This window comes from Notothenia coriiceps, unplaced genomic scaffold (genome assembly GCF_000735185.1).
Source record: "Notothenia coriiceps isolate Sejong01 unplaced genomic scaffold, NC01 NC01_scaffold00037246, whole genome shotgun sequence".
In the NCBI taxonomy this organism is placed as follows: domain Eukaryota; kingdom Metazoa; phylum Chordata; class Actinopteri; order Perciformes; family Nototheniidae; genus Notothenia; species Notothenia coriiceps.
Genome location: NW_011369947.1, coordinates 6,127,665 through 6,139,986, shown reverse-complemented (window position 1 = coordinate 6,139,986; position 12,322 = coordinate 6,127,665). Strand labels below are relative to the sequence as shown.

The window sequence follows — 12,322 nt, the reverse complement described above, 5'->3', positions numbered from 1 at the left end:
GCCTTTTAAAGGCTGTTGGAGCAACACCTTAAAGGTAAATATGAAGAGCTGAAGAGCTGATTGAAGCTTACTTTTTAGATTCAGGGTATATGCAGGAATCCTGAAGTCAAATGTAATACCTTTTAAGACCTTTTCTAAGACCCTTTCCACACATTTTAAGACCTCATCGCCACTTTGAGTTCTAACCGGTTGCGGACACCCTGAGATTGCACATAACGATTACTCCATTAATTGCCTTGTTGATCAATTGTTTCCAGGTTTGGTCATTTATTTGGGAATCAATTTGTCATCAACAAACATCTCACTATTCGATCTAAGGATTTGCCCTTTAATGATTGTTTACGAGGTTTTGGACTAAATTGAAAAACAAGAAAATGGTCACCTATCACCTCCTTAGGTTCATGGATCTTTTTAGCCATCCTAAAAGCACCTATTTTTAAGGCGTACCTTGAAAATATAGCTTCTGCAAAGATCATTACACATGTAGTAAAACTTGTCCTATAGATATGTGTGAATGCCACTGATGCCATACAGCATTTGCCTGAAAAATAAAAATCCTACTTCATGAGATTTGATAAGATTTAAAGGCTTCAGCGTTTCCACACAGGAAGCTGGAGAAGTTGTTTTTACGATCTGTTGGTTTCAACCCACAAGTCAAAAACATGAAACTGCCTTTTGGCGCTCAGGATTAAATTCCTTTGATTCACCACTGAGAGTTCACAGACCCAATGGCCCGAGGTTAAAGATGCAAGCTGCACAATCGCAAACATGTGACGTTGGAAGTCCTTATTGTGGTCTGAAGAAACCATGACATGGAACCTTTGTTTGACCCAGCAAACAAAGAACGAGTCTTCGTAATGTGAACCTACAATTGCTATCAGGTTTCCCATCCAAAGTGGAACAGCAACTCTGAACTGCCTATTTCTATTTCAATGGTTGGATGATTTATTATGATGCTATTTGTCAAATAATCTCTCACCTCTTGAAAAGAAAAGGTCACTTAATAGGGTGCTTTGCTAGCTCCTTAGGCTCTTTCCGTACTTTCAGTTCATGTGTTCTGTTCATTGGTGGGATTTTGTGACTTCACCCACAATGGCTTGAAAACCACACACACACACACACACACACACACACACACACACACACACACACACACACACACACACACACACACACACACACACACACACACACACACACCTCTCTGTCTTTTCTTTTAGGCGATACAGGGTGAATGGCCATCCCAACACAAAATCATACACAAGATATCTTCTCAAGTAACTAAATACAGCAACATCTGGCCCGTTAATACAATTCCCAAACCTTCACACACGCCTTGGCAAACGCATGGGAGAACATTCATAAAAACAGACGCAGCAGATGCATTGCAAAAGACACACACTCAAGTGCCACGTTCATGTGACATGAGCCACTGTGCCTTCGCTCATCAGCTTGTGGCCCACTCAGAGTCTCTTGTTGACCTCAAGTCACCAGAATAGCCCGTTCAACCTGCCCTTTGTTGAGGGATCTCAGGTTGCAGAAAGCTTAAAGCCACTTGATTGTGATACTGCAAGTGATTATACCTGAGGACTAACATGTCACATCTTGGTTATGGTTTCGCCGTACTTACAACCACAGTATTTAGAGCCGTGGCATGAGGCTTGTGCCAGAGTGCTTGTGGCGTTTTTTGCCTAAATGACAGGATAGAGTGATCAACTTGGTCCAGATGTCGAAGTCTTCTTTTCTTGTAAACAAATATGTCCGTCTGGTTAAAAAGCTCCGGGGCAATTTCACTGAGGTTTGACAATAAAGCCTGGGACAAACCATATTTGTCATCTTGCGGCAGGCGGTGATACACTTACATTCGTAATGCACATAAACATCTCCGCTCAATGAAGCCATTGTGTGGGATTCTGCTTGACAACTGTTCTATAAAAGCAACCTTTGTGATGCAGAGTTCTCAACGCATCCCTCAAGTTGACCTCAGGGTGAGCCGACCTTTCCACAAGAGATTCTGTTTAAAAGGCGAGAGGAGGATCCTACACGGCAGCTCTGTCATAATGGATTTGTCAGCTAGGAAGCGAACACAGGGCTCTTTTTCACTCGGCAAAAACCACAGACAGCTTCGCCTCAGGTTGAATCCACTCTATCTGCAGGGATGCCCCACTTAGCAAAGCCTTTGCCTGAGTGTTGATTGGTAGAAGTATCAGTTGAAACATTTACTGTCAGCAGGATTGAGCTGAAATAAAAGGCCAAAATATATATTCACCGTGTCACTTTTCGCTGGAGTTTAATTTTCTAAAGTCACAGGAACATAAATATTACCTCCTTGCTGTCGTCATCTTTATAAGGTAGACGGCAGCTGTCACATAATCCAACCTCCCTATCTCCAGCACATCGACTTCCTGCATATGAAACACATACCTCTATTATTCTGTCGTGGATTTGAAGGCCTTCTTCCTTGTCCGCCGGTCCTTCCTCGATGATCTTGGATACAAAGATCCCTTCATTCGAAGTGCTGTCATTGTCGTCCTGTGAGAATACATTTAAATTAATGACTTGCCAATAAAAAAAAAAACACACAGTGCTACGATTGTAAGAGGATAGTGGTGTACATATACATTTCTCATAAAATCTGAAATGTAGTGTCGTAAACAAGTCCCAATAAATCTCTCAATAAAAAGTTGCACGCTACTTCTTAAAACCCTGGAAACATTGAGCAGTTGCCGCCACCAGAAAAGGAAGAATTGTTTGAGGAATCCCCTGAAACTTTGACCAACTCAATAAAATGTAATTGAATAGCAGTTTTTTCTGTAGTCATTTAAAAAAAAAAAATCTCGGATCAATCGCCATATCTAGCTGCAAACTATTTCCAGGAAGTAGGGCTGCGTGATATTTTCCAATAACGATATATGACCTGCAACCAACACAATTGTTACGGCTAAAATACCAAAAAAAATGTATTTAATACCATTGAACTGAACAGGCACCAAAACATGGTAGTTCAATTTTGAAGTGCAGTTTTCTACTGAAAATGTATTTCAACTAACTTACGACTGAGTGCAAAATCCCACTTTTGGGGATAAACAAAATACAATGAAAGCCCTAATGGGTCACAACTATTTAATTCCAGAATCTGGGCCAATGTATTCAAATATATCTGAGATACCAGTTGGGGTGAAAGAGAAAAATAAGTCTATTTATAAATGTGGGTGAACTGACCCTTTAACCCTGCCCATGAGTGTTGACTCAAGGGTTAGCTTTAATTGCAGATGCTTCCCAGGCCTGAAGGGACATTTCTGGCCTGCAAAAGGGCATGTGGACATGTTGGATTGATATGAGGTAGATCTGTCGCCATGACCCCAGGGTCAGAGCTAAGACTGCTTACATCTCCATCAGCACTCTCTCTAAAACCAAATGTAAAAACACTCTACAGTCCTGCCACACAACTGCAATGTAATGGGATACTTCAAGAAACTTTAGAAGTCACAGTGCTAACTCTAATTAATTATTTCCGCTCTGCTTCCTCTCTCAACAGGCATCATGTACAGTGTTAATGCTTTGCGACTAATTCTTACTTCTTTGCTTTACAACTAACCCCCTATCTTCAGAGATGTAGACAAACTAGCCCTTACACAGACCACAGAACCTGGCAGCTGATTGCTCGTACCAAGCCATGCCAGAGTGACAGCCACATGAAACGATTGTGTCAAAGGCTACTGGTATATTAGTAATTTCCATTTTAATGAATAGCTTCACAGACTGTTGATTTGAGGCTAGCCGGAAAGCCAAGTATTATATCTGCGCTCTTATGGTTTGGTTTGATGCATGGTCCTGTCACAAAAGGTTGCAAATCTAGGAGGCTCCAGTAGAAAACTTTTTATGTGAAGATCTTTCTATAGTTTCCCGCTATAAAAAGTGTTACTATGGTAATCTATGTCGCTGCAGAAAAGTGCGTCACTGTGTAAGTGAGGAAAAAATCTCTGTAACCATTCAGTACAGTCCCAATGAAACAGAATACTTTTTCAATAGGACTTCAGCTGCAGAAAGAGGCTCCATGTATGGAAGGTTTGTAACCAGTGTTGAGGTATTTTCAACCCTTCACTCAGCAGAGCGTGTGGCATCATTAACGACATTCACTTCAGAGCCCCCAGGGCGGAAAAGTGGCCGTGAAAGGTTCAGGCTGGGTTAAAAAGACCCTTTCCTCTCCTCTGTGTTTACCTCACCACCAAAATCCCCTCAATTAGAGACAAAACAACTGCGGTCAAAGCCATAATCCCAGATTTAACTCTCATAAAAGTAATTATAGTTTTTTTAATCTGTAATGCCAAATCCACGAAACCAGACCAATATATAAACACAATAAAACGTAATACATGCGGTCCATCAATCCACAGACTACTAAACACAAGCATGAATGTCAAAGATGTGTACGTCAGTGCAGAGAAAGTCTGTGGTGCTTCAAGTATGTGCTATTCATTCCTGCGTTGCTATATGATACTTGGCTGATCACCGGGGGGAGATGAAACCTCCAAGACGCTCGGCTTTCAACCTACCGCGCATGGCCTTCCTCCTATGATGTTAAAACCCAGAGATCCGCCCTCACGAAGAAGGACAACCGTCACGCTTTTTGTCTCGCCTTCCTAAAGACAGACAGAGGAGAGACACGTGAACAATGAGATGGCAGGAGGTTATGACATAATAATCCTTGATTAACTCCAGGTGAGCTAGAGAATGATTGGATTCATAGAAGAACAGAGCAGGAAAATGCCATTTTCTTATGTATTAAGGATAATAGTTTAACACATTGTATTGAGTTAATTAATGATAGCTCTGCATGAGGTGATCTGAAAGTGTAAAAGTGAGAACTCACATCTTCACTAGGGCTGAAATTAATTGTTTTTTGTTAAAACTGCAGTTTGAAACAGTGCCACTTTCAAATGTAATGATAATACATATTTAACAGCTGCTTCCAAGGTGTAGCAAATTAGGGTTTTACACACTGCTGGCATTTTGCTTTCATATTCTTGGTGTAAGCCATAAAAGAGACTGAACTTGTTATTGACCGTTCTTAACAATCTGTCTGAGGTCCCGTGTCTGTACGATTAACATATAGCAAAAATAAACATTTTAGCTAACCGGCTAACAATAGCTCTGTAGTTGTTGAGTATAATGATTGGCACCTAGAGGCAGAGTTGCTGGAATCTCATGGTAAAACTCTAAAGAGTAGGTTTCTTATACTGTAAATCTGTTAAGTTTATCACTCAAAAAGCTGAGTGTTGACTTCCAGGACTATGTGAAGCAGTTCATAATGTAGGCTAAGTCTGTGAAGCTAACGTTAGCTTAAGCGGTTACAATGGTAAGCTGTCAACAGTATAATTAGGGGTCGTTAGCTGGATATCAAAACACTGTTGGGTGTGAGATACCATGGATTTGTCATTAACCAAGTAGTTGATATTAAATAGAACATCAAAATGATATCCGAATGTTATTGAGAGACCAATGTTATATTAGTAAATGGGATTAATTATTCAGGGTTTCTATGGACGACTCGACAGTTTAACTTAAATGGACATTATTTTTCTATGGACCTAAAGAACATGAATCTGATATTCAATGAATCTAGACACAAGACAAGTTTGTGATTATGCTTGGTACAAATACCCTTGTTTAAAACTGTAAGCCTCAAATTGAAATGATAAGACTACTGGGTTGTCCGTAGGTGTTGGGATCAGGGGGTCACAGGTTCAAACCCCACTGCAGTCAGCATGTCGTTGTGTCCCTGCAAGGCACTTCATCCCAAATTGCTCCTGTGGGGATTGTCCACAGTATTGAGTATGTATGCTTTGGATAAAAGCGTCTAACAAGTATCATGTAATAAGAAATCTAAATGTAATTTCCCAATTCTGCTGAGCTCCAAAAGATAAACAAATTACAAAAGGACAAAACTATTTATTTTTTCTTCTGCATACTGTAAGTAATGAACAATCTCGCAAAAGTAATTATTCGTTGTTTTCAACTATCCATTTTTAATCCATTCCGTGGCTTTGAACCATAATATTAGTATTTGTTTAATATTGTCGGAAAAATAAAACAATAACTGAATATTTGTTCTCAAATCGTTCAGCTTTGGCTTTGGCCACTCCCTGAGGCTCAGCAAGCCGAAAGACCAACAGTGACCATTCAGAAAAGCCCTTCCCCCTGAAAAACTGTTGTCCTTTGTAAATTAATACACCAGAGGACCTCTTACTCAGTGACAACATGACATGAAAACCTCTGGGAAACCAGCACAGTCAGCTCTTAATAGTTGTTTTCCAAGCAGGACTTAAAGGGAGTTATGAGGAAACATAATTTCAGCTGCCACTCCAGTATGCTGCTGACTAAATATAAAGCTTGGCATGTACAGTGTCCTTACTGCCCTATATTCCAAAAATGACCATAATGTGCATGTCAGGCCATTCGGGAATGTGTGCTCCTGCAATGTGTCAGGGCACAGCATTAGCGACACATGCCTCCCCATTAGAGAGACTACAGCCGTTACTGTCAACAAGAAAACAGTTGGGCGTCAAGTGAAAACGGATTTGACAAAAAAAGAAGAAACCGGTCCTTCACTGGAGTTAAACTGAATTAGCCACAAGCCCTCACAACAAATTAGAAGAATTTTAAAAGGTTATTTGCATGTTGTCCTCGAGAACCGTTAAAATGAACTCAGAGTAATTAAGGAGTGTTTTTTCCACATCTGTGAACACTCTAGCAAGTCTCTAATCCCTAAAAAATGAGGTTAATCTCTTCAGGAGGTTGTGTATTTACTTAAACAAAAAGGTATGCCTAGGTGATAAAAAATAACACCACCAAAAAGGCAAAACATGATCACACTGGAACACATGGAAGAGATGCCAAGTAAACATTAACTTTAATGGGAAAAGAAGAACAAGACAGCGAGGAAAGAGAGCAAGCTGGCAGAGAAATGTTGGTCTGCTGCTCCCTTGGCACACTCCTCAGCAGCAGTCACACTTTCCGAGTCTGTCCTGCATCAAACTGCTTCCCTCAGTCTGCCTCTTAAAACGTATCTTATTATAGTGAAGGTACTGTAATGCAGAACAAAATGTTTCATTGGCCTAGAATTATAGAGGGGATACTTCTCAACCCCCAAAACGACCATTATCTATGGCAGTGTTTCCCCTAGGTTTACTGCTTTGGGGGGGTGCTGCCTGAGCGGGGGGATATATATTTTTTAAATACTCTGGAGCAGAGAGAGGAGCTGTGGATTATTGTTATTGATGAATGCATCAGTGTTTCTTAGGGTCAAAAACACTAAACTCACAACTTAAAATGAAAGCGTTTAGTTTATTTAATAAAAGAGCACATGTTCAATGTGAAAAGTGAGAGTAGATATAAATTAGTTGCAATTTGGTTTTATATATATATTTTTAAACACCTTTAATTTCAGGGGGGGCTCCGTTGCCGGGGGCGCAGCGCACCTCCAAGGCAATGGTAGGGGAAACACTGTATTGCATGCCTGTTTATTGAATGAAGAGAGTCCCATTTGTCAGATGCTCACTACTTTCCAAGCACATTAATGTTTGCTACAATTATTTAGACTGCACCAGTTGTTGTGTCTGAGTTTATTAACTGATGTTTTGATATAGTGTAGGCCTAGCTGTTGTTAAAAAAAAAAAAAACGTTTACTTCGATCCATTAAGATTTGTTGTATTTTTAATTTACCATGGTAGTATCTGAGAATGACAACGTTAACTTAAGGAATGGAATTGGCAAAAGAAGACTCGAATCAAAAACACATTTGAGGTTCTACACAGTGAAATTATGACTTTGCATTCAACCTATACTAGCATTAGAAACAATGGACGGCTACATTGATGTCTGGGAAGTCCAGTGCTTTGAATCGACGACGTACACTCAATACAAACTGAGATACTGCAGCCCTGAATCAAAGTGACACAGAGTGGGTCATTGATAAACAAATGATCATGTTGGGATTAAAGTATTCCTTGAAGAGGCAGAAACTCAGTGGCTTGATCATGGTGGTTAATTGATAGCAGTTTGTGTGTGATGGATTTCAAATCGATTAGATCATTAGTGAAGCTAAAGTATAAAAAGGAATCAGCCACCTAATCAATTTCTTTATTTGAAGGTTTACTTTCAAATAAAATGCCCAGAACTCGTGTTTTCAGCGACTTCTCGATAGCTGTTAGTGAGATTTATGACATTAAATTGGCACCAATGAATATGTGATAACTAATGGGCTGCTCGATTATGGCAAAAATCATAATCTCGATTATTTGGGTCAATAATTGTAATTGCGATTATTAAATGCGATTATTCATTGACTTTGAAAACATCAATTTATTGGAGAAAACATTTTGAACAGTATGTTTTTAACAGTTGATTACCCTGAACTTTAAGTATAATTCAACTGAAAAAAAAAAAGTAATAATAAAAAAAGAATAGTTTTATTTCGATTACGTTGTTTTCGTAATCGTTGCAATATAAATGCAAATTTTTAAAAGTTTGAAAAACTCTTCTAAATGCTCCGGTGGTACTGCGGGTTTTTTCAGAGCCCAGTTAATCCAACTCAAATTCTTGTCACTCCTCTCGGACATAGCTAGACACTCGTGGAGGTGTTACTGGTCGATTTTTTGCGGGGGGGGTCGACAGGCTGAGTCTTGCGCCCCCCACCCACTCACTTTTTCCAAACCGAAACCTGAAAGCCTTTGGTACCCTAAGCTCGGACTGGGCGAAGTTCCCGGCAGCCTGGGCCTAAAATTTTACGTTGAACACGTTGTTTCACGACCTCCTGGGCGACTGCCTGAGGCACGGCCAGTGCAGAAGACGAGGCCGACGCATCGACGGGACCAGCAGGTCGTCCTCGTCGACGGGGCAGGGTTTACAGTCGCGTGAGACGTTTCTCGACTTGGTGCAGGAGGGAATGTTTGGAGTAAGGACTTTCGACCTCTAGTTTACACTGTTGGTGCGTTCCGACGCTACGGCACCACTTCGACGTCTAGACGGACCGTGTGAGCCTACGACGCTGATGTGGGCCGGGTCACGTCCTTATTTCCCTACGTGCCTCCAGGAGTCGAGCCTGTACCTACGAGTGTAACGCCCTCTGCAACGCTGACGTCCTGCCACCCCCAACACGCCTCTCGCCGATCGCCGAACTACGAGTGAGAGTCTCTCGTCCTAATTTCTCGGTGACGACGGACTCTTGGTACTTTCTTCGCGGTGTTATTCCGTGACGTTACGTTTTAGTAGTCGGACCCTATCCTCTCCAAGTTCGTCGTCTGATAATTTCGGTTGTTCTCCTCTTCCGTGACGACCCGAGTTGAAAGCCCTTTACGTGTCGCTCGACGTCACTACTGTCTGAGACTTTATAGTCTTCTTTAGTGGCTCATGTCGCTAGCTCGGCTAGGAGTGGTTTCCTGGACACCGAGGTACGTCCATCTGATTCCTATGATTTTTCGTGAGGAGACATGTAGACATGAAGAGGAGCGTGCTCCCTTTGGACGTAAACTATTAGGTTCTCTTTGGCTGGTTGAAAGATTTTATACAACAGACTGAAGTTACGACCACGTATTTAGTAAAGAGAAGAGGGATTGCAGACACGGTTGATAAATTTATAGGGTTTTCACGACGAAGGGGATGACGAAAGGTACACAACCTACCTTTGTGGGAGGGTCTACTTTTTCGTAAACTCCTTAGTTCCCATAACAGGGGTTTCAAGTACCTCGGGCCGGAGTGACAGACAAACTTACCAAGTCGACCGCCGCGCCATCAGGCCCACCTCCGGTTGGAGACGTAAGACATAGTTTCACGGCCGAGTCTTGCGGAGGCGTCTCAACAAACTCGAGAGACAGTAAGCACCCAATCGGAGGGGCTCTGATGTTGGCTTGGTACCTACAATTGTTTCGACCGTGTTCAACATACACAACACTTTCTCATCCCTCTGTCAAGGTTAACTTCTCGTTTTCAGGGTCACCCTGCCTATTCTTTTTTCCCTCATGGCGACCGTACGCCTTTTTCTTTTCGTTGCCCGACCGATATTTTGCCCGGGGGCCTCAGGTCCTCGGCCCTTCCACATACGTTTTTTTTTTTGGATTACGGAGGACATTTGTTTGGTTTGTTATTTCCTACTCTGTATTATTGAATTACGTAACTAACCAGGCCACCACGTGACGAACGACAAGCAGAATCTCCAACAACTCACCAGGATGACAATATATTGCCCAATACAAAATAATGTAGAAGCAGGAGGTTACTTTAGGTCCTACCACCTCGAAAGACTAACCCTGGTGACGACTGATCCATGTATTTATTACACCACTTACCCTTGAAGTAATATCCTTGGACGAGATTTGTGTGAGTTTCCACTTACAGACCTAACAAAAACTTCACGTCCTCTACCACCAGTCGTGCAGATTTCAAAATCTTTTGTCTGCAATCATGACCTTACTACGGTATTCGTTAGTTGTTATATTACGTGCGGACGTTGTGCTACGGGGGCTGACCTTGACTTCAGACAATACAAGTAAGTTCGACAGAATTATTTGAGGGGGTCTGTGGTCTATACAAAGAAGGCGACGGACTAGTAATAATATCGAGTGAGCCACGCAAGAGAATTTTGGGTATTCTAGGTGCTTTGTTTCGTTTGTTGGCTCTCGTCGGTCAGTACTTAGGCGTTGAGGCCCGGGAGACTTCCATTTTATTGTTAAAAGACAGTTTACGATACTTTTAAAGCCTTGAGTTCAGAGAATCCGAATTTATCATCGAGAAGGAGGAACGGGTATCGTCTGTACGATTGACAAGCAAGGTTTAAGACCACATGTTTAGGAGGTAGAGGGCCTTTGATAGTGATAACGTAAGTTGGGATGTAGGCTATATGTGAGAATTGGAGAGAGAGGACGTTCCTTCTTAAGGAATATTACGTTAGAACCATTTTATATACACTGTGAAGGTTTTTCCAAACCAAAACCAGGAGAAAAGGGAACCACAGTGGCGTCTTGTTTTGGGTCTTTTGTACAGCGTACTTACCGTTTACTAGTTTTAGTGGTGGGCCCCTTCACTAATTAGCGAGTACGACCAGAGTAATAGTCCCCAAACACCAGACTTGATCGACCAATAGTATCAAGTAAACTGTTGACACCAAGGTGAGGATGGTGACCTTCTATACAAAGAGGGTCTCAATTGTCTTCACGAAACAAGCATATTACATAGTAATTTTATTTCGTCCTTACAAGGTCTATGAGTAAATGTATTCTCTTTCCCGTCCAAGCCATACTTTGATGTAAAACACCTACTACGCCAAACAACCTTGTGGAAAAAATTTTTTTTTTTTTTTTTTTTTTTAACAAAATCTATCTGAGTAGTAACACAAGGTCATGTTCGTCTCTCGTCAACAATAACCACTCCTCGGAGTGTGTGTACCAGATGTACTTTGCCTCGATTGTTCACCCTAGATCGACACCACCATCGGCCCGCTGAACGTCTCGACGATCTTCGGGGGAGTTTGTATGGAAGGAATACTAACGTACATTACAAAGTCAAACCACTGTGAGGTAACGGAGAGAGTACCCCCTGTAGTACTAAACGAGTTTCGGGTTCCATTTACTCTGTACATATTACCGAGACAGAAACATTAGGTACGATCGCTACGGTCGTAAGTTCAGCTTACCTATTCAGATTTACCTCAACAGTAGAGAATGAAGATCGGTACAACGTTTTTCCATGTAAAGGAGATACCACTTCAGTCAAACACAACTTACGGGGTATGACAACTTCTTTACTGGATAGAAATGCCATTGCAAATCAACAAACGTGACGGACAGCGCCGCGAGGTCGGTTACACTAAAATTCACAGAAGCAAATTATTGGTCCTCCGCGACACTTTCCCTCTAGTTCGACTGGACGATACACCCTTAATGACTGTACTCAAAGTTATTATCAGGACTGTGAAAAATTTACAGAACAGATGGTATCGTTATTCTGTTTCGGTTATTGTTTCGTCGAGTCTAAGAAGAGACGGCAGTGAAGTCCCGACCGGGATCTTAACCGAGAGCTGTGAAAGGTAAATCAATGTAGAGACAAAAACATGGCTACAAGAGAAGTCGCGACACCTACTGCCGACAAACATGAACTACGCTATTCGTCACAGTATTTTTAGGTGTTCTATTTTGTCCTACTCGGACTGTAACTTAAACTAAACTCCTTAGTACCCGGAGTTAACCTAATCCAGATTTGACACCAGATTAAATTATCGTACTTAGATTGCTATTAAATTATCCCGACGAGTAAATTAGCCGTTAAT

General features: G+C 41.5%; 1 protein-coding gene across 1 annotated transcript in view; it reads right to left on the bottom strand.

Moving 5' to 3' along the window:
* Positions 1-12,322, bottom strand: part of pdzrn3b (PDZ domain containing RING finger 3b) — a 121,254-nt gene that overhangs the window by 99,664 nt on the left and 9,268 nt on the right. The window contains 2 exon segments of the mRNA XM_010795524.1: positions 2,425-2,532; positions 4,557-4,643. Of these exon segments, the coding sequence (XP_010793826.1) occupies positions 2,425-2,532; positions 4,557-4,643 (195 nt within the window).